At 43.2% G+C, this 24,942-nt stretch overlaps 3 protein-coding genes and 1 non-coding gene across 6 annotated transcripts in view; all 4 read left to right on the top strand.

Annotated features, from left to right (window-relative positions):
• The first annotated feature begins 671 nt into the window (after nt 1–671).
• trnaa-cgc (transfer RNA alanine (anticodon CGC)) lies at nt 672–743 on the top strand. The gene has a single exon. It is a non-coding gene; the product is annotated as a tRNA-Ala (tRNA).
• A 294-nt stretch (nt 744–1,037) lies between these two features.
• Nucleotides 1,038–16,262, top strand: dtx4a (deltex 4, E3 ubiquitin ligase a). 3 transcript variants are annotated; one of them, XM_050067306.1, is made up of 9 exons: nt 1,038–1,261; nt 1,865–2,079; nt 3,441–4,620; nt 13,096–13,157; nt 13,491–13,652; nt 13,757–13,818; nt 13,927–14,247; nt 14,338–14,427; nt 14,528–16,262. In XM_050067306.1, the coding sequence occupies exons 2-9, from the start codon at nt 1,872–1,874 to the stop codon at nt 14,756–14,758; spliced, it is 2,316 nt and encodes a 771-aa protein (XP_049923263.1). In that variant the 5' UTR covers nt 1,038–1,261; nt 1,865–1,871; the 3' UTR covers nt 14,759–16,262. The 3 variants fall into 3 exon arrangements, with proteins under 3 accessions (XP_049923263.1, XP_049923262.1, XP_049923261.1); XM_050067305.1 differs by lacking the exon at nt 1,038–1,261 and adding an exon at nt 1,448–1,647; XM_050067304.1 differs by lacking the exon at nt 1,038–1,261 and having other exon boundaries at nt 1,725–2,079.
• Nucleotides 16,263–18,955: 2,693 nt separating this feature from the next.
• Nucleotides 18,956–24,157, top strand: msantd1 (Myb/SANT-like DNA-binding domain containing 1). The gene is made up of 3 exons (XM_050067317.1): nt 18,956–19,475; nt 19,559–19,852; nt 22,804–24,157. The coding sequence occupies exons 1-3, from the start codon at nt 19,222–19,224 to the stop codon at nt 23,093–23,095; spliced, it is 840 nt and encodes a 279-aa protein (XP_049923274.1). The 5' UTR covers nt 18,956–19,221; the 3' UTR covers nt 23,096–24,157.
• A 422-nt stretch (nt 24,158–24,579) lies between these two features.
• The window catches only part of rgs12a (regulator of G protein signaling 12a), a 48,263-nt gene continuing 47,900 nt past the window's right edge, over nt 24,580–24,942 (top strand). Inside the window, exon 1 of the mRNA XM_050067293.1 lies at nt 24,580–24,720. The gene's annotated coding sequence lies outside the window, so the exon portion shown is untranslated. The remainder of the gene's footprint in view (nt 24,721–24,942) is intronic.

Here is a 24,942-nt window from a genome sequence, read left to right on the forward strand (position 1 = left end):
CACAAAATTACTTCAATAAGACACAAAATTACTTCAATAAGACACAAAATTACCTCAAAGAAATACAAAATTACTTCAATAAGACACAAAATTACTTCAATAACGCACAAAATTACCTCAGAGAAATACAAAATTACTTCAATAAGACACAAAATTACTTCAATAACGCACAAAATTACCTCAAAGAAACACAAAATTACTTCAATAACACACAAAATTACTTCAATAACACACAAATTTACTTCAATAACGCACAAAATTCAAAACAACTAAAAAGACATGAAACCACCACAAAGAGACAGAAAATGACTACAGAGAGACACAAAAAAATGCATAATAACTAAAAAGAGACACAAAACCACCACAAAGTCTGTCTTGCTCCTGTATAGGAGAGGTATTGGGGACCCTTACATACCTGTGCCCAGGGGCCCACTGTCTCATAATACATCTAAGTATTTGACGTACTTCACTGTTTATTGAATCTATTGAAAGCTGTTTAATGAAGTGTTTTGTTGGAAAAATGTTACTGCTTTTCATTTTGCGACACTGTGCACTCAAACAAATTAATAGTTCTGCCTTTATGTGTTGAGACACCTCAGGTGCAAAATAACCAATCGTCAACCTCAGTATAGGCATGTACAAGTTTCAATATTGTAGCCGTGTCATCCAATGGGGATGTAGCTCAGTGGTAGAGCGCATGCTTCGCATGTATGAGGTCCCGGGTTCAATCCCCGGCATCTCCACTGGAATTTTGGACGCATTTCTTTTTTTGTGTGACAATAAAACACACCGCACGAAGAGGCAGCAGTGTGAAAGCTGTGTTGTGATCAAGACAAGCATATATAAAAACAGATAACATTGGCGATACAGTGAACAATACGCGTCTGTATGAGAAACGTTCGTGATTGGCCAGACCGTGCACCTGCTCAAATCGGATTGGATGCTGGAGATCTTCAGGAGCGTGAGTGTGGGAGTGCTCACGCACGCGAGTGTCAAACATTTATTTTTCACCGGCCAAATTATCCTCAGTGGTGGGTGAGAGCCACTGGATCGAGACATTATTATGCACGAGCCAATGAGCGAGTGTGAGTCAAAGTCAACACAAGTGTGGAGACACATTATCAAAGTAATTATGTAACCAGATACCCGGGATTTTACCTCAAGACTGAAGACACTCTCTCAGTGACAGATGGATCATGACTAAAGCACCCAAAGTGTTCTACAAAGCAGTGATTTGACTGGAGACACTGGATCTAACCTGGTAAATATCTCAGCTATTTGCTTCCATGAATCTGATCCTTCCTCACACACACACACACACACACACACACACAAAAACACACACACACACACTACAGATTTGGTTAGAAAAAAACATCCACGCTCGCACTGCACGATCACAGCCCGTCTGTCACAGTAACCTACTTCACGAGTGCCGCACCACCGTGAGCATCCAAGTTGCATTTTCTCCTCTCACCCTAACTTGATTGTGCCGGAGAAATGATTTCAGTAGACGTCACTCATCTGCATAGGGAGTAAAATGCAACCATCCTGCAAGGCTTTTTGCGCCCAGAAACGCTCTGCACCCTCGCCGTGTGACAAAAGGACCCTCTAATTGCTGCATAACCGAAACTACAAACATGGAAGGTACAGTTTGCATGTAGTGTCATGCCAATATATATATTTATATCCACAGATAGGAGACACATCTGGGTTGCAAACTGTCCAAGATGGATGCAGCGCCGCTGTGCGCAGGGAGGCACGGCGGAGCGGCAGCGGGGTGTCTTTAAATGCCCACCATCCCCGCGGTCTCGCTTTCATTTATGCCTCCGTGTTGTCAGTGTGATTTTTTCCACCTTTGCAGGAGTAGGATGTTACTAGCATCCGCCGTAGTGGTATGGGAATGGCTGAACGAGCACGGACGCTGGCGGCCCTACAGCCCGGCTGTCTGTCATCACATCGAGGCAGTCATCCGGAGCGACCCGCGGTGTGGTAGTGTTGTCCTCGGCCAGGTGGACTCTCGCCTCTCGCCCTACATCATCGATTTGCATTCCATGCACCAGTTCCGACAAGACACAGGTGAGGAGCGGGGAGGAGGGGGGACAGGGCGGAGGGTGGCACGGTGGAGCCGGGCCTGAGGTGGAGGCCTTTTTATTGCTCATGTGTATCTGTGCGAGCCCTTATGTTGATCCAGCTCCAGAAGTTGATGCAAAGTGGCGTCTTATTTCTGCAGCAATGCCTTTAATTCTAATTTCAGATTCTCAAATCACCCATAGGTGACACCTCCTCTGTATGGTTACATCTCATTTAAAGTACATGGAGAGATGCTGTGTTTTGCATGTAACACCAAGGCCACAGCAGCAGCTAAAGTGTCCAGTCATAGCCACAAACACAGACACCTTTTTTTTTTGTATCTGCACACACTGTCATCAGTGCCACTTTCTTTCACAGCAGAGTATGGGGCATAAGAAATCATCTTTCACAAGTCACAGCTTCACAGAAGAGAGGCGAGCAGAGCAGGGAAAACAAAGAAGGGAATTGTCAGTTGTCAGATGTCTAACTTTGGCAAAGAACCCAACATTTCCCCCCTCGCTCGCTCTCTCTCAACATTGGCTGACAAAAGCCTTTGTGAAGTTTGTTTTCCAAACCCAGCAGAAGCTGAACTGGGGGAGGCGGGCAGGGTGCCCCAGTCTAAATAGGAGACAGGGAGGAGGAGGAGGAGGAGAGGGAGAGGGGAAGGGTGGGGAAGAATTTCAGGAGTGCGAGGTCATTGATGAAATGGGGTCGATGGGAGCAGACCTCATGAATGAATTCCCCTGATCTAGGCATACTGTATGGTAAACATTCCCATTAACTTTTATATATAACTGTTTCTATATGAGGTTAATTTTGTTGTTTATTCAAAGGGCTACGTGTATTTCAAATGCTTAATTTCACAGCATACTACTGTAAACTGTGAAATGTACCTGTAAAGTGCGTTTCAGAGAAATCTCCGCACCCCTTTGTGTTCCAGATATGTGAAGGCTTTACAGTATGAGGACTCTGTAGAGTTTCTCTGGACACCCTGGGAAAGCAAACACAGCCAGCTTTGGGTCGGATCAAGGCTGCCAGCCAATCAGAATTCAGAACACCGTGTGCTGTTACCAGGGGCAACCTGTTTGCCCAAATTCTTAGCAAGCAAACACAGACATGTTGAATTTGTTAGGGTTGCAATCTACTTGTCCACAGTAGAAAAGTGCCACAGTGAGACACTTACCAGTTATTGAAACTACCAGGCATCATGACAGCAGTCGATACAGGAAGATGATTAAACTTTATAGTTTTGCACGTGTAAATCTGTCCAAAGTGAGAGTTGTGGAATGCTACAAATGCACTATGACTGTGCACAATCTTGCTAATGTGCATTTTGTATTGTTCTGACCCCGTGATCTCTGCCTCAGGTACCCTTCGACCGGTACGACGTAGCTTCTACGACCCCACCTCAGCGCCTGGCCAGGGCTGGTTGTGGGAGTGGGAGAACGACGCTGGCAGTTGGACGGCGTACGACACGGAGGTGGGCATCGCCATCCAGGCAGCACGTGATCGACAGCAGCCCTGGCTGGACCTGGCGCCGCTGGGTTTCTGCTACCTCATTGACTTCGAAAGCATGACCCAAATCAACGGGCAGACGCAGCGCTGCCGACGCATCCAGCGTCGCTCCGACCTGGCGTACCCACTGGTGTCCGGGCCCCTGCCCAAATCTCACCACGCCTGGGGACCCATGTCCATGCCCAGCCATGGAGGACTGCTTGGTGTGGATGTGTCCGGTGTGGGGATGGGGATCCGGATGAGCAGCAGTGGGACTGGAAACGGGAGTGCGTACCCCAGTGGGGCGCTCCCTGCCTCGGCTATCACCTCCTTGGGACAGCCCTGTGCCTGTCAGCAGTGTATGTTGGTGCTAAGTGTCAAAGCGGGCGCCATGTCTGCTCACACTCTGGGTCGCAGACCGCCACAAACCAAGCCCCCCAGTCCCAAAATCAGCAGTTACCCTGTTCCAGGAGGGTCGTACTCACTAACCCTCCCGCGCCCTCCGTCCCTGACACGGTCATTCTCCCCCCACAGGACATCTATAATTGGGGCGACAGGTGGCTACAGTCTAGGTGGTATGGGTAGTGCAGGAGGTGTAGGTATCGTCGGTGGTAGTGGTGTTGGCAATGCCAGCTTTGGTTACGGAGGAGGCTTCACCCACTCTCTTTCCCTTCTTGGCTCAGCCACCGCCGCCCTCTCCATCTCCTCCAACCGCCCCCCTCCCCCACCTCTCCCCCCACCTCCACCGCCTCCTCCTCCACCCTCCACCACACTCTCATCCGCCGCCACCTCTCCCCCTCACCCCTCCACCTCGTCCTCCCTCTCCGCTTCCTGTTCTGCCCCTACAGTGCCCGCTCCAGGCCCGCCTCTCATCTCCACGGCTGCCTCCACCTGCACGCCCTCGCCTTCTGCCCGCGTCCTGGGTCCAGTGTCTTCATCCGGTGCTGCTGCCTGCGCAGCCCCTCTGCCACCCCGGTCAAGCCTAGCAGGGCTGAGCCGACCTGCACTGCAGCGCATCGCCATGGCTCAGTCACGTGCCCTTATCGCCTCTGGGTGAGTGCACAACTACTGTATCAGTTTTCTTTTACAGTCAAAAAGGTCATCCAAGAACAGGTAAGAATTGTCACTCACAGGCAGCAGCAGGCAGCCTTTCTTTTTTTTTTTTGTGCTAAAGCTCTAAAAATCCGGTGTCAACTACCTGCCCAGCACCAAACAGTTGTTGACAAGCTGGTGAGCATTTGTGGCTTAAAAGACAACTGTTCAGTCAAAGAATACAAGCACATTTATAAATATATAACACACAAGACAAATCAGAGAAGAAGAAAAGCTAAAAATAGTAAAAGAAATGATAAGACATATATAAGCAGCGTGCAGCTCCTCAGAGACTACTTCCCCTCTCAATATACTGTATATGAAACTAAATGAGTCCAACGAAACCAGAAATGTAAGACAATCAATTTAGACAGGACTCTGTAATTTGTTTGAAGCCCTCATTACACAGTGTCTGACATCAGCGCTCATTAGCATTCATGAGCCTTTAATCTTTGTGACAAAGTCCACTGGGCTCGTTCATTTCCATGGAAAAACAATGGAGAGCATTCACACTGAACAAGCCCAGCTCTCACGAGTGCTTCACATTCCAGACATTTGTCATGCAACCGCTTAACGATGGATTTACTTCACAGAGACACACACACTCACACACATGTATGTAGATAGTTTGTGTATAGTTTTCATGCAAACAGTTAGTTGCCCCGGGCCTCAGAAATCAGACGAGCCTGGAAACACTTGGTGGTTATATGTGTGTGTGTGTGTGTGTGTGTGTGTGTGTGTGTGTGTGTGTGTGTGTGTGTGTGAGAGCATTTGGGTTGGTAACCGTAGCAATCAGTGTGGCCCTGGGGCTTGTGTCACAGAGCAGGTTTGCTCAGCTATCTGGGTAACTTTGCTGTTTAAAAACTCAGATTTGAAACATGGGCTGATTATAAAAAGACACACTGCGGGTTTCACTCAGCAACCCACATCTGGATCGGGTCTGTAACATCTGGCATGTCCCCATCATTATGGAATGCTTAATATTTCCATTAGTGATCTTGTGCTGGAGATTTGAGCATGAGCACAAAATTCAACAAAAAAAATCTGAGATGTTTTGTCGTCTTGTGGGGCTGTAGTCTGACACTGGGAATTATTCAGTTGAATGTTTGGTGGCAGAAGTAACATGTTGCTGGGGTTTTGTGTTACTATCCTTTCCCAATATTCAATTTGTCCGAGAGGGCAGCATCTGTTTAAGCTCTTGGAGTAGTGTAAACAGAAATTTAGCATGCTAATATCAAAATTTCATTTGGGTCTTTGACTCTAGAGGACTGGGTAAAGTTTGTCTGTGCTCACCTTATATTTCAGACATGTTTGTACGACCCAGGGCTTTGTGACATCATAACTAGTTTGTTGAAGTGTGATGTGGAAACTTGAAGCCTCAAGTGCACATCATCTGGGAATGAATTCAGCCACAAAGTCAGACACCTTGTTTCTCATAGTTTAATATTTAAAATGAAAAATATTTGTATCCACAGGAAGGCAATATAGAAAAACAAGAAGGAAATATTAAAAAGCCTTTATTGTAGCGGCGAAATCATTAAAAGAGACTACATGTTTTGACAACTGCATCTTCATCAAAACAAAAAAAACAACACACATATATACTAATAATATTTCATGTATTTAAAAAAATAAATAAATTGTAGATTCTGGATTTTTTTTATTGATGGAGAAAGATTTTTACTAGTTATTTAACTTTTTTTGTAGAAAATCCATATTAGATGCAAATTATAATATAAATCAGAGTATTTTGTCCTCAGTATGTGGAAAGACTCACTCCGTGACCATGTGGTCTTTAGGTGGTAAATGATAAGTTTTAAAAGTTGTCAGTATTCGTGTTACAGGGATAGTTCATATGATTTAAAGTGGGGTTGTATGAGGTACTTTCACACCAGGATGTTCGATTGGGCGGGGAATGCCGAAAAAATTTCACACCTTCATTTGGTTCGGTTCACTTTCACACTGCACTTTTTAAAGTGGACCGAACCACAACAGCTGCTGACCAAGAAGAAAAAAAGCATGACTAGGAAGAAAACCCGGCTCATCGATTGGCCATGAGCGTTCACACCACTCCAAACAAACCAAACTATCCCTGGAAGCGGACCAGGGTTTGTTTAAAGCAGACCAAATAGCGCCAGTGTGAATGCGTCCTTAGTCAGTGTATTACCCACATTAGATGGCAGTCAGCATGGCCCCAGTTTGGAGAAGCAGGACGGAGTAACTACACAGAACTGCTATGGAGAGGCCAGCAGCAAAACATATTAAGCTGCCTAAAAAGTTCCACCTAAAAAACGAATATCAGTTTAAGTGTCCCTTTGGGCCTTGCTGACTCCATCTACGCTCCTGTGAAAGCCACCAGACTCAAAAAACAGTAATTTTAGCAAGCTCAGCAGGGGAGCTGCTGATCTACCGCTGCTTCTATCATTTTGTTGGTGGTCTGGTCACTTTGGTGAATCCAAGCTAACGCCAATGTGTTGAACTCAACGCCAAAGCCACACAATAACACAAGCAATCCAGGTGATAGAGGCAGCAGTAGACCAGCAGCTCCTGTGTTCAGCAATGTTAAATTACTGTTTTTCTCAATGGAGTCTGACCTTGAAGAGAGAGATATAAAGGGCGTGCCAACTGCCATCTTCTGTAGGTAATACTCTGACTATGGATAAATACCTCATACAACCCCACTTCAAAAGAAACTCCAAACTATCCCTTTAATGTATGAAAGAAGCCACAGTATCCAGATGTCGTAGCCAGAGGGCGCTGGTCAGCAAGACATTTGTGGTCACCGTTATACACAGGTCCTTAGAAGGCTTTTGGACCAAGAGCACTGCTGTTCATTCTGTGTTGCAGCTGGTTTGTTTTGGTATCTTGTTGTGAGCATGCTACACACTGTAGTATCTAGATTTCATCAGATACAAATTATAGTCTTTATTTTTATAACATTGCCCTCACAATCCTTAAGTCTCACTGGAAGAGATGGTTCTGGGCTGTCGCTTAAAATATAACATGCAAGAAATTCCCACATTAGTCAAACACATGCAGTCACTTTATCTGTGTGTGATAGGAGGTCTGCATGGAGCTGCTTGTACTGCCATTAAACTTTGAAAAACCACCACATGCTGAGGAGAATTTTCATATGAGCACACTCAACATTACCCCAGCAGAGAACCCTAACTTTCTGAATCCTCGCATTAGCTACCAGCGCTAAGCCTCAGATTAATACCAAATACCACAGGCTTAATATTCTTGCTTCGGTAATCTGTGTGTTTTGTGTCAGGTGAGCTGTGCGACTGACCCATTCTTTCAACCTATCGGGCGAGAGCACCTGCTGCTGCGGTAAAACGGCCAACGTGACAGATCAAGAGTCGCTCTGATCCCATCAGCCCGGGATTCTGTGCTCACCCCTTGGCTGCTGCTGCTCGCTCTTCTTCTCTCCTTCTATTTGTTCTTAGCTCCACTTAGTGCTCCTGCTGTCTTCGTCTTATTGCTTTATCCCCAAATTCATAAGTGGCACCACATGAGTAGCAGAGCAGTGGAGGAAAAGCCTCCTCTTAATTACATGTGGGTTACTGGCCCTTTGCTATGTCCCGCCCCTCGAGATCGGCCACTCATAGCCTAACTTCAGCCAGCTCCAACCAGGGTCCATAGACTCTCATGCAGTCGTTTCAGATGTTTGTCATTTATAATGATTCTCGTCACTAGGAGACGTTGGAAAAAGATAAACGTTCCTCCTCGTGCCAAAACCAAACTCAAACCCTGTAAAGTGTAGGGTTAGCTAGCTAGCTAACGTTGGCTAGCTACTTGAGGTGAGGCCTACTAAGTGTATACACATGCTGCTGTGAATAAAAACCTCCCCTACTTTACAGGAAACAGTGACATTTCCCTTTATATTCATTTTCTTTTCTCTCAATCACCAGATGAAGTGGTGATTCACTTTTTCACTATGACCTATAGCCTTTAGTTAGGCTTTAGCCTTTAGCTATCTTTGTCTGTTTAGCTTATTTTTGCCACTGAGTGAGTCCAACATCCTGGATAAATCTTTCAAACACAGACTGTAGACCCCTCTGTCTGCTTCTATCTGAAATCACTTTGTTGTTTTTCCAAAAATATGATTATATTTCTTCAGGAAGTGCAGTTAGTTACAGTGTGGGCTCCATGCTAGCTCCAACAGCTTGACAGACCACTACAAAGGGGCGGGGCTTAGCGAGGGGTTTGCACTTGTTTTTTGAAGTGACTAATATTACATTTCGTCAAGTGCAAAACTGGCAAAAAAATGTTGGCCAAAAAAGCAAAACAATGCACTGAAAGGCATGTCAAAACTCTTTAGAACTAAAGGGAACTACAGTCGGGTGCTAATTCACCACTATAAGCAACCATTTTAACATTGCGCATCGCCATTTGCTGATACTAAAATATTTATCTGTGCCGGCTTAAGGCAACATCTGCGATATAAGAGAAATTTGTACGCATAATTACATACTTGGTTGAAAATTGATATCTAAACTTTCCAGCTATGAAAAGATGAGTCCAGTTAGTATTTAATTAGCTAGCTTACAAGAATCTACGTAAAATGCAACTACGAAAAATCGAGGCGAGGGAACCAGGGCGACGTTGGCCCGCAAATGAATGTCATCCCTGCACCACTCTATTCTAATGCTTTACATTTTGAACAGAACTTGTCCCAGGGTTATTAAAATGCATCGTTTAATACTTAGGATAAGATTACAGTGCCACAGCAGCTAAAGAAAGTACGAAATGCCAAGCGCAGATATGTAACCTTGAAAAAGCCAGAAAACCATATTATGAGCATCTAGGATAGGCCAAATGAAGCTTTGAAAACAAACTACAAACTGTTTTGAGACACAGATCATCATATATTAGATACAGGCTAATACTATGCAGCCAGGGCATTAATTTGTGAACACACAGTTAGGATGAAACTTCTTGGGTTTGTATTATCAGGAATGAATGGAATTAAATATAGTTGAAAGCCAAATAAAGTTCAAAAGAATAGCATTTGTTATTGTTGTGTTGTTGAGAGGGGGCCTTCAGTGAAACAGAGCAGATGGTTTCTAAGTGTAGTGTTAAACTCTGAGGGGTCGCCAGCATCACAGATTGTCACAGTGACGAGAGTCGCCTTTGACCCACACGCGTGCTGTGACCCTTTCTCCTCTCGCCGTACCGGGTTTGATTTCTGCAAGTATGTCACCAATGCCAAAGTGTGTATAAATGTGTTTGTTGCCATATGCTGCAGCCTGTGTGTTTCCGTCAGCCAGCAGCAGTCCAGATGGAGGCGGCTCTAATGCCACTAGATTAGCCGGGATCAGAGAAACGTGACCGACCGACACACCTCTTGTTGCTCATCCTTTCTCTTCTTTTCCTTCACCTTCCTTTAATCTGTGTTTATCATTGTTCACATTTCCCCACCTGAGAAGTCGATCACCTTGTTCACGCTCAGGTTTGAGTCAGTCAGTCAGTCAGTCAGTCAGTCAGTCAGTGTGTCTTTATGACTTTGGGACTTTGTGAATCACGTATGGCACCCACACAGGAAGCTAACACTATGGCTCAGGCAGTGTAAGCACATTGTCAGGCACAGGGACAGTACAATTCAGAAACTCTTGACTGGAAGTTTTTCCATGTCATGGTTACATCAAATACCAGGACAGAGAGGATTTTCCAGCCAGTGAAAACAATGTGTTGTTACCATCTGTGTTTATGCCAAAACAAAAGCTTCAGCCTTAAAGCCTATATTACCTTATCTTTACCCTGATAATAAGGATGATAAAATAAGATTTTATACATATGATTACTGATCAACTGTCAACTAATGTGTGAGTTTTAATAATTCCCATTAATTTTGAAATATGTTTCCATAAAAAAAGACTTTGGATATAATTAAACAATTTTATTTTATTATTTCAATATTTTATTTTATTTAATTTTATTGATTTATTTTTTAATTTTTTGCAGACCTGTGTCAGTGAATTAATTAAAGTCAAAAAAAGCACCCTACTGCTTCTCGTATTAATTTAAAATTTTAGTAAGAGACATGATATATGCTAAAGTATAAAATGCATATTTAAAACCAGTACAGTGTGCTTTATAATACATGCAAAATATTCACAAAAAGAAAGGCAGGTGAAGTAGAAATACTTAAAATACAAAGTAGAAAAAAATTAATGATATACATATTTAAATAAACTGCTTTAAGAGAGAAATTATTTCTAGGGAAAGTGTTTTTTTTTTAAATACTTATTTATGTGCTGTTTTTTATTTTTCTCATTTCACAAATTATTATTTCCTTTATTTTAACTCGGAAATACATTGAGGTAGAGACCTAGTTTACAATATAGTCGAGTAAAATAATAAACTTACATAAAAGTGGCAACAAGAAGTAAAATAAATAAAATCATCAATAATGAATAAAAACAGTAAAAGTGTAAACCATTAATCAGGTAAAACAGTAACATCTAGAAGTAAAATGTGATACAGTTAAAGATTTAAATTGCCCTAAGGATAAAAATGAGGAAAGCTTTAAATGGCTCTGCATGTTGTTCCAAATCAAGAGAAAAAACCAAAGGCCCCCAGATACCCAAAGCATTCACATGTAGTTGTTCAGTTTAAATTATAAAAAACGTATTTTTAATTTTCTCCCCTCTATTAATGCTTGTTGGTGGCAACACTATTTATGCCTGCTTTGTTGTTAGCAAGGAGCGCATTCCTAAATACAAATATATGGGGACTGTACAATCCCAGTGAGTTTAGAGGATAATATTAATGGATAGCTCTGACTGATGTAAGATTTAAATCATCACGTCCAAATCCGAGGTTATGACAGCAGGTGTGATATCTCTGCGGTGGCAGCGTGCTAGTACATCACAAGTCGTATGTGCCTGTGTCTGTCAGCCTTATGGCAGCCTGGCAGTGTGACACGGTAACTCACAGGTAATCCCTTCTGTGACGGAGCCAGAGTTTAGTCAACAGATGGAAACAGGTGGATTAGCCCTATAAAAGGAGGCAGGAGATCTGACACTGAGTCACAAACAGAGGAAGAGAGAGAGACGCGAGTCAGATACTGCGACGACTGGGAGTTACTGGTGGAATATCTTTGGTTGTCTCTGAGGTCTTTGGTGCTTCCAAGCAGGAAAAATGACTATCATCAAAATTGGCAGACCGTAAGTACACACCTCTGACTGGGTCGTGATAGTATCATGTGTTTTACCTATTTTTCCCAGATACAGTACTGCTGTGGTTACAGATGGTTTGACAGTGGACTTTTGTAAGAGCATGTGTACTGTTTTACTAGCAGATTTAAAGGAACACTTCACCCACAAAATGGTCATTTGTATATCAGTTACTCACCCTGTGTTACACTGAATTTGCAAAGGAAATGTTGTTTTTCTAGCATGCCTCCAGAGTGAACGAAGAATCCAAAAAATCTGTTTACAAACTTACGCTGCTGCTCCAATATAATCCAAGACTCATTTATCCAGTTGTATGCTCAGTACTTTACAAACACTTGCATGTGCTCCAAAATCTTGCTATTTTTAACACTTCTGCATATGAGTAGTGTGCCTGGACAATCCAGTGCAGATGTGTTTTTAACAGTAAGGGAAAATGCATGTGTTTGGGAAGTGTTGAACATACGCCTGGATAAATGAGACTTGGATTATACCACACAAGTTGAGTGAGTGTGTGTAAAAGGATGTTTTAGGGTATAGTTTGGCTGTTAGACACCGCCCACTTTTACTCTAATTATCTTTATACAATTATGCCAAAAGGATAAGACACAATAAAGCCCACAAGCTTATTTCCATTGGGATTCCTAGATTCTTCTTTCACCATGACATCATGCGAGAAAAACTTTTTTTTTTCCTTACAAATTCAGGATAACACAGGGTGATAAATTAATGTACAAATGATCATTTTGCAGATGATATATTCCTTTAAGGAGTTCATTCATGTGCTCCTTTGAAAAATTAAAAATGGATAGCGCCTCCCAATTTCTGTATATTTCTGGAGCATCTTTTGCGAAGGTTTGTGCTATCACTAATATTGTTCCTCCTGGGTTCCTGATACATTCTATATATCAAATAGCAAACCCACTAATCTGTCAAGAGCCAGGTGTCTAATGCTGCCATATGCATCCTAATCTTAAGCCTTACATAGCAGGACGTCCTACATGGCACTTATAGGACAGTGTGTCAAGTCGTGACGAGCAACGTCTGTTTGTTTCTCTGCATGACTCGGCAAAAGCTCCTTAGCTTGCTGTCATGAGGTGAAGTAGAAGGCAGCGTCTGCTGTGTGTCACTCCACCTGTTTACATGTGACTCATCAGATTCTGACGCCTTGGATCTGGGTTTAGGTGACCAGGGCAGTCTGCCTTGAGTGCATCAGCAATCTGTCGATTAATATGAGTTTGTTTTTCTTGTGTTTCAGAGTGCCAACTGTTCCAGTGAAGAACCTGAATGGATCAAGCCCTGTACACCCTGCACTGGCAGGTAGATATACTAATACTCATCATCTTTAAATTAATCGTAAGTCTTCAAAATGGGTCTAAAAATCAGCTTTTATGACTTTAAAGAGTCATCTTAATTGTTAAAGTTTGTTCTACCTTCCAGCTCTTTATATAAATAATAATTCACTCGACTGATTTACTGCCCCACACACACAGCACCTAGTGACATTTAGCCCCATATTCAACCAGTAAATCCACAGACCAGACATCACGAGTATGGTTAATAGATAATTCCCTGATGAAAGAGCTCATCACGCACTGACTAAACCCCAAATACTATAGTGTCTAACATTCCCCCTCTGCTGGCTGTATCCAGGTATTACAGGCATCCTGATGAGCGCAGCAGGACTTCCTGTCTGCCTGACCCGCCCTCCCAAGCTGGTGCTTCATCCTCCACCTGTCAGCAAGAGTGACATCAAGCCTGTCCCCGGCCTGGGCCACTGCTGCCGCAAGACCACTAAGAAGCAGGCTCGTAAAGGTGGGTGTGATGATGAGGTCTGCTCGTGTTCTTGCTTTGTCACACATACACACATGCATTTTGGTCAGAAACAGATCGTCATGCTTTGTGTTTTGGTTTTGTAGGAAAGACCCCTGAGGAGGTGGTGAAGAGGTACCTCCAGAAAGTCCGCAATCCCCCAGAGGAGGTGAGTTCTCCCTGCTGATGATTTCATTCATATGAAAAGATCTGTTTACATCGGCTACACATAAAATCCCAACATAAGGAAAACACAAGCTTTGTTTGCCGATCTCAGGACTGCACCATCTGCATGGAGGCCCTGGCCGGACCATCAGGCTACAAAGGCCCCGGCGTGGGAGGCATCTCCCGGGCCGAGTCGGTGGGCCGCCTGGCACAGTGTGGTCACCAGTACCACCTCCAATGCCTCGTTGCTATGTATAACAATGGCAACAAGGACGGCAGCCTGCAGTGCCCCACCTGCAAGACCATCTACGGAGTAAAGACCGGCAACCAGCCCCCGGGCAAGATGGAGTACCACGTCATCCCCCACTCACTCCCTGGTCACCCGGACTGCAAAACCATCCGGATCATTTATAACATCCCTCCTGGCATCCAGGTAACCCATGCTTACATGACAATTTGAAATGATGAATACTGAAGGTGGTTTTGCTTGGACGATGTGACGAACTTCGCGTTTGCTGTTTAGGGCCCAGAGCACCCAAATCCTGGCAAACCCTTCACTGCCCGTGGGTTCCCCAGACACTGCTACCTCCCTGACAGTGAGAAGGGACGCAAGGTAAATAAGAACTGTCTCACTTCAGTGTGTGGTCAGTGTGTTTGATTTAGGGGGATTTAGTGGCAGAAATGTAATGTATTGTCTTTGTCTCTTTTTCCAGGTTCTGAGGCTTCTTCTGGTGGCGTGGGACCGCCGGCTCATTTTCTCTGTGGGCACATCCAGCACCACCGGCGAGTCAGATACAGTCATCTGGAACGAGGTGCACCACAAGACGGAGTTTGGCTCCAACTTGACGGGCCACGGCTACCCTGACCCGGGCCACTTGGACAACGTTCTGGAGGAGCTCAAGGCTCAGGGCATCACCGAGGAGGAGTGCCTACCCAGAGACTGAACAGAGACATTCAAGACGCTGAAGACACGAGATTAAACGCACGATCCTGTGAAGGAATCCCCAGCTGGACAGATTAATTATTTTCAGAATCTGATAGAGAACTCTAACCGCCAGAGATGGAAAACAACTTCAGAAACTCTTTACACGAACGTTGCAGAAATTGTTTCAGCAGAATTTGCTGAGTATAAAATGTCTCTTATGACTGCATGAGTCAGTTTCGATACGTGGGAAATCATTTTTTTGCTTCCCAATGCAGTAACAGTGTCAAGATTGCAGATGTTATTTCAGTGAGACATTTGAGACCACTGTGCACATACAAGTCAGTGTTAGATTAAAAAAAAACTGTCATTTATACTGTGAGACTTCATATCAAGAATGTAACTAAGTGAATTTTGCTGAATTAAAGAAGTGTTTACCACTACTACTGCTGCTGCTATGTGGAACTGAGAGAAGTTTAAACTGATTAAATAAGTGAAGGATTTTTTTAAGTGTTGGTCCACAAGCAGAAGAAACTTGTCACTAAAGATAAATATTTCAAGTGTATAACTGGATATCTGAGCATGAATATTTGCTGACCTCTAGTGGTACTTTTCCAGAACTACATTCCTTTTTAGGTTTGATTTTTATTCAATTGTATTGTTGTATATTATGAATACTTGTTATATTATATGATATTGTTTTCATTCTATCATGTTTTTATATTTTAATTTTGACATTTTGTTTTCTATGGTGTGTTCCTTTGAATTGTTTTTGGGTGTGGCGTGACGGATGAGATGTGGGGTGAAGTTAAGATAAGCTGCTGGTGTACCAGAGTATGCCTGACACTTTATATGCCATATACCAGCCCCCTTTCTTTAAAGATAAAAAAATCATTTTCAGTATTTTGTATCTGATAGGTTCACAAACTGACATTCCTTAATTGTTCTGCCCTCAGAGCATGGGTGCATTTAATAGCTTTCTATGTCTTCTTGTATCTGCATTAATGTTAAGGACTGATAGAGGAAAAGCTACCATGGATTACACCATTCCCCCCAGGTGGAGTTAATTCCCAAAAAGCTAGGATTGGACCTCCTGCCTGAGCTCAGACTTGCACAGAGCTTTCTACTTAGTATCAAAAAGAACCGGACAGCTTGTATCTACTGTATTGTTGTGTAGGACACACACACCAGCCTCAAATGCTCTAATCACACTACAAAATGTGCTCATCGGTTGTTTTTAATCATCTTTTGTTTTTGCCATGAGCAGGCGCAGAAGACTATCTCTTGTTGTGGATCCAGCTTTGGCCAAAGTGGTCCAGTCAGTTTGCGTTCGGTCCATTGTGGACCGGTTTATTATGAGGTACGATAGACGAGATGTAAAGCGGTATGTGTTGACATACTAATGTAGGCCAACATTAAAAGCATTTATACTTTATGATACTTTGTGTATGCACTGTACTGTATGTATGTGTTTTATGTGCACAAATTTGCATTAAACGTTTTTCTAAGGTTCGGAGAGATAAAAACACTTTTCCCTGGTTTATTCTTTTATTTTATGAATGGTTAATTATGCAGTATTTATGACTTTAAAAGAACTGTATGCAACATTCATTAATATAGCAGCAAGCCACTGTTTGCTATGTAAAAATATAGTAGAGTAATGGCGTCCTGAGCAGAGAATGAATTCATGCTACCTGTGTGTGTTGTAATCCAAGCTTCTTTGTGGTTTGTTGTGTTATGCTGTCTGGCCATGTGTGCATGTGTGTATCTCACTGGTTGGTGGTTACTGCTGATATTGGGATGGCATTGTCATGAAAGCATAGCTTTGACACATACCTTAACTGCAGGTTAACACCATTAGCTCTGTCAACACAGCTGTTACCACTGTTGCTGTTTTCTGTGGAGTTAGCACCATTAGCTGCTAGCCGCTAGCTCAGCCACCTCCATGTTGAGAACCGTGTGCAGACAACTTACACGCTCATTTTGAGTAAGTAAGACTACATAACTTTTAATTAAGAACGAACACTGTGGCCACACATGCCAAATAGATGATAATGCTAAATGGTAAAACTTTGTGTAACATTAGCAAAAGTAGAGAAGAATCTGTTCGCTAACGTTAGCTAACATTAGCCACCGTAGGCTACTTGTAATAATAGACGAAATGACACTAGCAGCAACCCCCCCACCCCCCACCCCCCAGGTGTATTGACCAGAGCAAGGCTGCGTTTGTTTGCTTATGAATTCAACTTTTAATCTGTAAGAAGATAAATCTGCTGTTTCAAATGGCCGTTATCTGGAGCATAGATCCTACGTTTATTGCTGATTAATGCGACCTTGGACAAATGCTATCATTAGCAGATACCCAATCAAAAACTGATTACAAACAGGGGTTGGTGTACTATAAGAATATGGGGAGCGTATTATGATACTATATTATGACATCTTTATTTGAGATTTCAGCCATTCCTTAAAGAATAACAGACTAATTAATAGCAGAATTAGTTTTTGCAGTTTTAAAACGACACAGTATTCGCATTCACATGTTGTAAACTTACTGTTATTTTGACTTTCAGTTATAGAGACATTATGTTCCATTATGAGATGAAATTTGAAATCTAAAAATGGCTCCTGATGAATAGATCCTGGTTAGTCTTGTCATGTAGATATAGATCCCCCCACACTGCTGATTGGTACTACTCGAAATGAGCGGCGCATGACCAGTTTATCTGTAGATTAGTCTGGCTCCTGGATTAGTAGTCTGGATTACTTCCACTTAAACGAATGAAAAAATGTACGGAGACAATTAAAAACAATTATAGTGGACCCCAGCAAGAGGATTCGGTCATGATATTGAAAGGGTTAGTATGTTAGTGAGTATGCATTTAAACATAGGCATTAAGACTTACTTTGTGTATCTTTAAGACAATTTAAAGATTGTGCTTAATTCTGAGCGAAAACTGTCAAGGCAACAATCACAACCCTGCAAAAACAATATATTACCTTGAGGAAAGCGATAAATATGAAGCCATACCTCCCAAAAAAAAACATCAAAGTTCTTCACTTTCTTGAGCCTCTTAACTACACACTAGTATCAACAGTGGAAAAACAAACTCACACAAAAAAAACCCTTTCCCACCAACTTTCATTTGCCCTTCCTTTTCTGCAACGGCTGAGCTTAACGTTTGTCTTAAGTGACAGATGTGATGGATTGGGCAAAGCTGCCAATTTGTGGTATGAAAATGCACTGGCCGCCTGTCAGGTTACCGGGGAGCAGATGGGTTAAGGGTCTAATCAGGCCAGAACTGAGTTAAGCTGGACTGACAGCAACTAGTGGCACTAATAAAGATGAAGTGAGGGTGGGCTTGTGTCAGTGCATTACCATTTCTGCGCTTTCAGAAGTGAATATGGTGAGACAAAGCAGGAGGGAAAATGCTGCAGGGAAAGAGTGGTTTGGAGGTTTAACCGCGGTTTTGTGCATAAATATTCTCGAGAGAAAGATGGGAACAGGGAGGGAGGTAGAGAGAAAGGGAACAGGAGACAAGGGAAAATAAATGCACATAATTATGGTAGATTAGGGTGCTTGAGAAGGGGGCAGACGAAGATCCGCCTCTTGCTGAGATGTAAATGGGGGAGGGGTCTCCAACTGGTCAGAGGAGAGACCCTTCCTGCAGAGGTCCATTGTCTATAAAGCACAGCAGTGAATAGAAAGCTGATTACAGATTACAGAGCAGTCAGCATTTTGTATGTCATTGCAGGGGTGCCTATGTTTGATCACCACATGTTGCCACTGTGTCTGATATTTCCTCCTAAAGTGTTTCACAGCTTTTCAGTGAAAAGCTTTTGCTTGCCTTTTAGGTCTAAACTGCAGACTGGAAGTGTTTTCCTCTCCTCTACATCATGCCAGATAAAGCAAATCCTCCCTCTCCCCATCTCAAAATGACTTGTCTATTATTAAAAGCTTTTAAATGGAGCAGTGTGTTGGCTGACGACCAAATCCAGTGCCTTGTTGCCAGGGAAACACATACCCTCCACTCTCCTTTTTTTCCTCCCTCCCTAGAGGCTCATATTTCAAAACTGTCAGCAATCTCATGCGCTCACACTGCTGCCTTTCAGCTAAAAGCTTTTTGTGCTGCCAGTGAAGCAGAGTGGAGGGGAAAGGAGAGCACATGGGAGTGGTTAGAGGAGAGGGAGGGAAAATAAAGTGCCTCCCCGGCCGTTGCCAAGGCAACTTGATGTCACGGTGACATCACGCACCACTAAAAGCTTTTAACCGGATTCCTCTCCCGCCTTAGGCCCCATTTTGAGTCCTCTTTCAGCAGGGCTAGGGGGAAGGGCACAGGCAGGACGGTGTGTGTGCCTGCTTGCATTTATCACTCCCTCACTGCAGATTCAACACAGCTCTTAGCACAGTAAAAGACTTTCAAATTGATCCACTAAAGATCCTGCAAACACAGCCAGCACAGGCCAAGAGAAACCATTTCAAACATGGCAACAGAGGATGGTTTCAGCTACCTCATGGCGGGTCACAGTGAGAAACACAGACGGGCCCCGAACTGGACCGACGGGGAAATGAAAGCTCTCCTGTACGTGTGGGAGGAACACCACAACGAACTGAAAATGAGCAAGAGGAATGCCAAGGTTTACGAGAAGATGTCCCAGAGGTTTTTCCAGCTGACCGGAGAGCAGCGTTTCAAAGAGGAGATCAAGATGAAAATCACCAACATGTCATTTCAGTACAGGCAAGTGCACCAGATCCAGTCAGAGTTATGACCTCAAACTCCAGCTGTTGCATGACTTTAAACATCTATTTCTGATCTAACAGGCGACTGAAAACCATAACCGGTGAAAGTGGGGAGGCACCAGACTGGCCGTATTATAAGGCCATCGAGAAGATCCTGTCCAAGCCGCTGGAGAACGGGCGAGTCAACTCTTTAGAGTTTCAGGCCTCTGCTGCAGGTCCCTCCACCTCCTCCCAGACTACAGACAACCTGGTGCCCCAGTCAGAGGAGGGGATGATGGGATTCCTGCCAGAGTACACAGGCTCCTCAGATGAGATGGAGATAAAACAAGAGCTGGACTCTTTGAGCTCTGACAGTGAGCACACACAGGGCTCCAGGTAACAGGAACTAGACTGCACATATGTTGTATGTGTGTGTGTATGTATGTCACTGATAAAGGTAATAACAGGTTGATAGTCTCACCTTTGTATTGTATTGTTTCAGAGAAGCAGTCCACCAAAGTTTTGGTGTCAACTAAGCTTACATAGTCGTCCTACAAAGTTTTACTCAGTCATGTTGCTACATGCGTTTCCTGTTGCATGGAAAAAATATGACTCTGCAAACCATATTGTTGAGAAATCAAACTCTAAAGTACTTCAAGAATATTTTGTGTCTTTAATCTATATCAGGTTAGCTTACATGTTTTGCTCTCTTATATAGATAGATAGATAGATAGATGGATAGATGGATAGATAGATAGATAGATAGATAGACAGGCTAGCCATGGATAGCTGTATAGTTTATGGTTTGGTGTTTGTATTTTGTAGTAAATTCAAATTTTACAACCTGTTTTCTTTGAAATNNGTAGATACACTTAGCTTTAGCCTAAGCTTAAAACAAGGCTAAGAGGTGGTTATTTTCTGCTAGATATATAGATAAAGAAATAACCAGATAGTTTGATTGGTTATTGGTTTACCAATTAGTTGTTCAAAATTTACAGTTACAGGAAACAGCTGGGGAAAGATTGAATTAAATTTAGCTTTAGCAAAGGCTAGCAGCCGTTATCTTCAGCTAGCTTTAAAGGGGAACTACACCTATTTCGAAAAATCATGTTATTCCTTCCATCTAAAACAGTCTAAAATGACTGGTGAGCATGAACAACTCTCTCCCAAATTTAAAAGCTAGAGTGCTAAAAGTCAAAATTTGTGATGTAATAGGGGATAAAGTCTGGAGCAATTAATGAGGAAAGATGTTCTGGATCAGTGGTTCCCAACTGGTGGGTCACGGTCCAAAAGTGGGTCACAGGTCCATTCTGTATGACTCGCAAACTTATCAAATCTGTAAAAAACCCACTTTATTTTTAAGTACGGTGAATCTTTGGCACTGAGCTTTTATTTTGATGTGCGGTTTCCTGCTGTAGACTGAATGACTAACGGACAGCCACTGGACAGAAACAGCAAGCTAGCTCGACGACACGGCCAAATTCAAGTATGACACCGAATGTATACAACTGTGTGGACCTTGTATTAATGACGAAGGAGAAACCTGGACCCGGTAGCTGGACCAGTTGGGAACCACTTTTCTAGATGACATCAAGAGCAGCCAAGGGAATATTCTGAGTATACTGGAACATTTTCTGTTTCAGAACTGGGAACACTACGCTACAGTAAAGCATATTTTGGTATCAGAAAGAAAACAAACATTCTGTTGGTCCACAAAATCAGGCTTCCATTCATTAGGCCCCTTTGACACTGCCTCTTCAAGGTGGGAATCTTAAACCAATATGCTGCCACGCCGTTCTGTATAAAAGGTACAATGGCAGAATGGAGGGACAGAGTTGTCTTGCTTTTAAGGCAGCATCGGAGGTAATAACAGTGCCGAAACAACGTCTGTATAAAAGGGACAGCTGGCAGGATGGGATCATGGGTGGCATGGATGTGACATTTTGACAATGTGTTATGCATGCAAGCCACCGTGGGAGATTTGAAAAGTAGCTGCTAGCAGTTAGCAGCTAACTCAAAGAAGAACAGCAGCCATATATGTCCATAATTGGGAAAACAATGCGGTCTGGGAGCTCCTTACCCTCTGAGCATTAAGAAGGGACTTTGAAGCACCCCTTTAGCTCAGTCTCTGTGTAAAGGGTCATTGTATATGGCTCCAGACTTTATAACCTATCACATCACAGGTTTAAAGGCCCTGACACACCAAGCTGGCGGTCGGCCGTCGACCAAAGTCGGGCCGTCGGTGAGCGTCTGTCGGCACTTCGGCGGCGGCGGTGGCTTTTCGGCCGATTGAGCATGTTGAATCTTCTTCACACTTTAACCTGAATAACAAACCGGTGCTAGCTGGGAGTGGCTAGCGGAGCGTTAGCCGCAGCATGACCGGAGTGAAGCACAGCCAGTTAGCCTCAGCTAGCTTCCCAGCTAGTCCCGGGTCTCCGTTTGGATCCAACCAGAACACCGAGCCCTGGTTTGTTATTCAGGTTAACGTGGGAAGAAGCAGAGGGTTTATCAGGCAGCTGAGTGAAGTGGAGCCTAATGAGGAAACACCGGGACCGTCTGGATGTAATAGTCCGTGGAGGTGCTGTGGTGCGACCGTCTGGATGTAATAGTCCGTGGAGGTGCTGTGGTGCTCGGCTGCACAGATAGGAAACCCCTGGGGTGACAGGATGCACCACTCTCTCACTCCGCTCTCTCTCACGCAGGCGCAGAACATACGTGCCACTTGGCCGTCCGATGTAGTCCGTGTAGTGTGTTCAAATGCAACTGACACAGGGCGACGTGAGGCGACGTAGACGACGCAACAGTTGGCTTTCGTCGCCGCTAGTTCTTTGATGTCGGTTTGGTATGTCCACACCTTAAGACCTAGACTACTTCTCTGGTTTCTGGATTTGAGAAGGGGTAGCTCACGCTCAGATATAAATTGAGCTTTGCTAGACCGTGGAAATGACATATTAGAATTATTAATTTAGGTGGCGTTCCCCTTTGACTGTATTTGGCTCATTTGCTTTGGCATCAGCTGCATAGGTTAAGGGTTTGGGGTTGGCATTTAGCCTTAGACAAGGATAAAGACAATGCTCAATGTGGTAATCTTCACCTAGCTTTAGCTTTTGGCTTTCTTACTCGTATAGTGAACTGTTTGGTTTGGTGTTTAGCTGTGTGTTGTAACTGATAGCTTGAAATTCCATTCAGTGTTTTCTTTGATTTTAATCGGCAATGTCATAGCAATATAAACATACATGTCTATCTGTTTTTTCCGGTCTGAACTACATGCTGACTGACTAACAATGAGCTCTTGCACCCAGAGGTAATCTCTTCCTGCTCTTAAAGGTCCATTCTCTGTTCTCCAGCTCTCACCCTACTTCAGGCAGGAAAAGACATGCAAACAGGCACCTGTCTGTGAAGAGAAAGAAACTGCGGGTGATGCAGGCCATGTTACAGCAACAGAAGAGGTCGAGCCGGGCCATAGAGGAGACATGCAGGGAGGTCCGTCGAGCCTTGCACCAACAGAACCTCCTCCAGGTCCAGTGTCTGCAGCTGCAGGAGCGCATGATGAACCTTCTGGAGAAGATGATTCAGCCTCCCTCCACCACGTCAGCATCATGGGGTCAGAGTGGGGGCAAAGACCCAGTGAAGCCATGAAGTGTGAGGGTTATGGTTGCCTGGGAGAGATCAAGTCTTGCTTCACCTATAGCCTCGTTGAAGCAAGACTACTGTACCTATATTTATTTTGGATTTCAGTTCAACATGGAATATATAGAGAGGTACAAAAATATGCCATCGCGGTGTCTGAAGGTGTCATCAGCCTGTATATCATTCATGGAAGACAACCATGTTATTAACCATAATGACATACGCTGGCACTTTAGCATCTACCGTATGTCAGGCTCTAATGTGAGCTTACATTGTAGAAATAGCAGTATCAGATCCTCTGTCTTGCTAATTTGTCAAGTACCCTATTAAAATTACTGTGGGAACAACAGCCTTGCAAAAAAACAGACTCATCTTGTCACTTCATTTTTTCACCGCTCCAGGATAATTACAAGTTGGGGATGTTTGATGCCAAAACAGGACAATTTGTAGCATTATGAGCCAGAAGTTGAGGCAATAATCTCTGCTGTTATGGAGTGATTGGAAGGAATCTGTCAGCAAATGGCAACATAGCCAACAAAAACTGCAGCCCTCAAGAGCAGCACAGCCAGAATTGACAAAAACATGCTGGCCTACCGTCTCCTGCGGGTGAGACAGAGTAGCTTCCAACCTTGATTTTGCAATACAGTGTGGCTGATGGCTGTGGCAATGATGCTGGTGTAGAGAAAAATTTCTGAGATCAAAGGTGCATTTTCTGCTTTTAACTGATCAGTTCAAAGTGAATCTTATTTAGATGCAATAGATAAAAATCAGACAAATTTTGAGCTTTGGGTCACGTACACAGACCCCACTGGCTCATTCTTCTATTCATATCCTGCTTCTTCAAATTGTGTGTCACTGTGACCACACAGATTGGCTCTCTGCCTGCACACTAATTGGACTGACTAAGGACAAACAAATAACATCTTACTGTGGGTGGTATTGTACTCTTCAGATTGGATATAAATAGATACCCCTAGACTTTTTTTTCCTGAGATTTTAATACTTTAATATGCAAAGGTGTCCTGTTCTTATTTGCATTTCTGCTGAATAAAACATCACACAGTCTGCCGTTATGTATTGTCTTTCATTGTTACTGCAGAGTAATTATTGAAATGCAAAACACACAGAAGGTACAGCCCGATAAAGCCAGAAATGTTAAGGTCTTTGCCTTTCAGCCTATTTTAAGAGGATTTGGAGAAACTGGGGATTAAGTTAGTTCCATCACACACTCTACATCAGCTCCATGGAAGTCTCTCCTTCTTGGAAATGCACATGCAGTGCTATTTGTTTAAGATGTAACTGAATATTTCTTACCTGTTATTGCTGTTACCAAAAACTACATTAGTGTTTCATGGCAAATATCATTAAGCTTTTTTTTTATGATCATTTATTATTATTAAGCATGTTGTGACCCCTCTGTCAGTTATTCCTTCTCTACCACAAATGTATAGGCTGCTGCACATGTGTAATAAAACCACGTGACAGTGTGTGCAGCCGTTGCAGCCCTTTGACCGGTGAGGTATTGTTTACAGACAGCGTGCAGTCAAGTGCTGCTGCTCCAGTGTGGAGAGAGGGGGCGACCACATGCAAAGTGATTGAGAGTGACTGCAGTAACAGCAATTATATAACGTTAGGTAAGACTAATAATTTGTATTTATTGTCATTATTTTATTGAGAACTTATTTACATTGAAGGTGCGTTTTGAAATTAGACCTTCGTGACATGTTTCCGGGATAATTTCAGAGGTGGTTTAAATCCTGTTTTTTCTGTATTTAAATGGCGTTGTTTGTTAAAAAAAAAAAAAAAAAAGACAGCAGGCTTTTAAATTTGATTCACTTTAGCGCAATATAAAGAGA

Source organism: Epinephelus moara, chromosome 17 (genome assembly GCF_006386435.1).
Source record: "Epinephelus moara isolate mb chromosome 17, YSFRI_EMoa_1.0, whole genome shotgun sequence".
In the NCBI taxonomy this organism is placed as follows: domain Eukaryota; kingdom Metazoa; phylum Chordata; class Actinopteri; order Perciformes; family Serranidae; genus Epinephelus; species Epinephelus moara.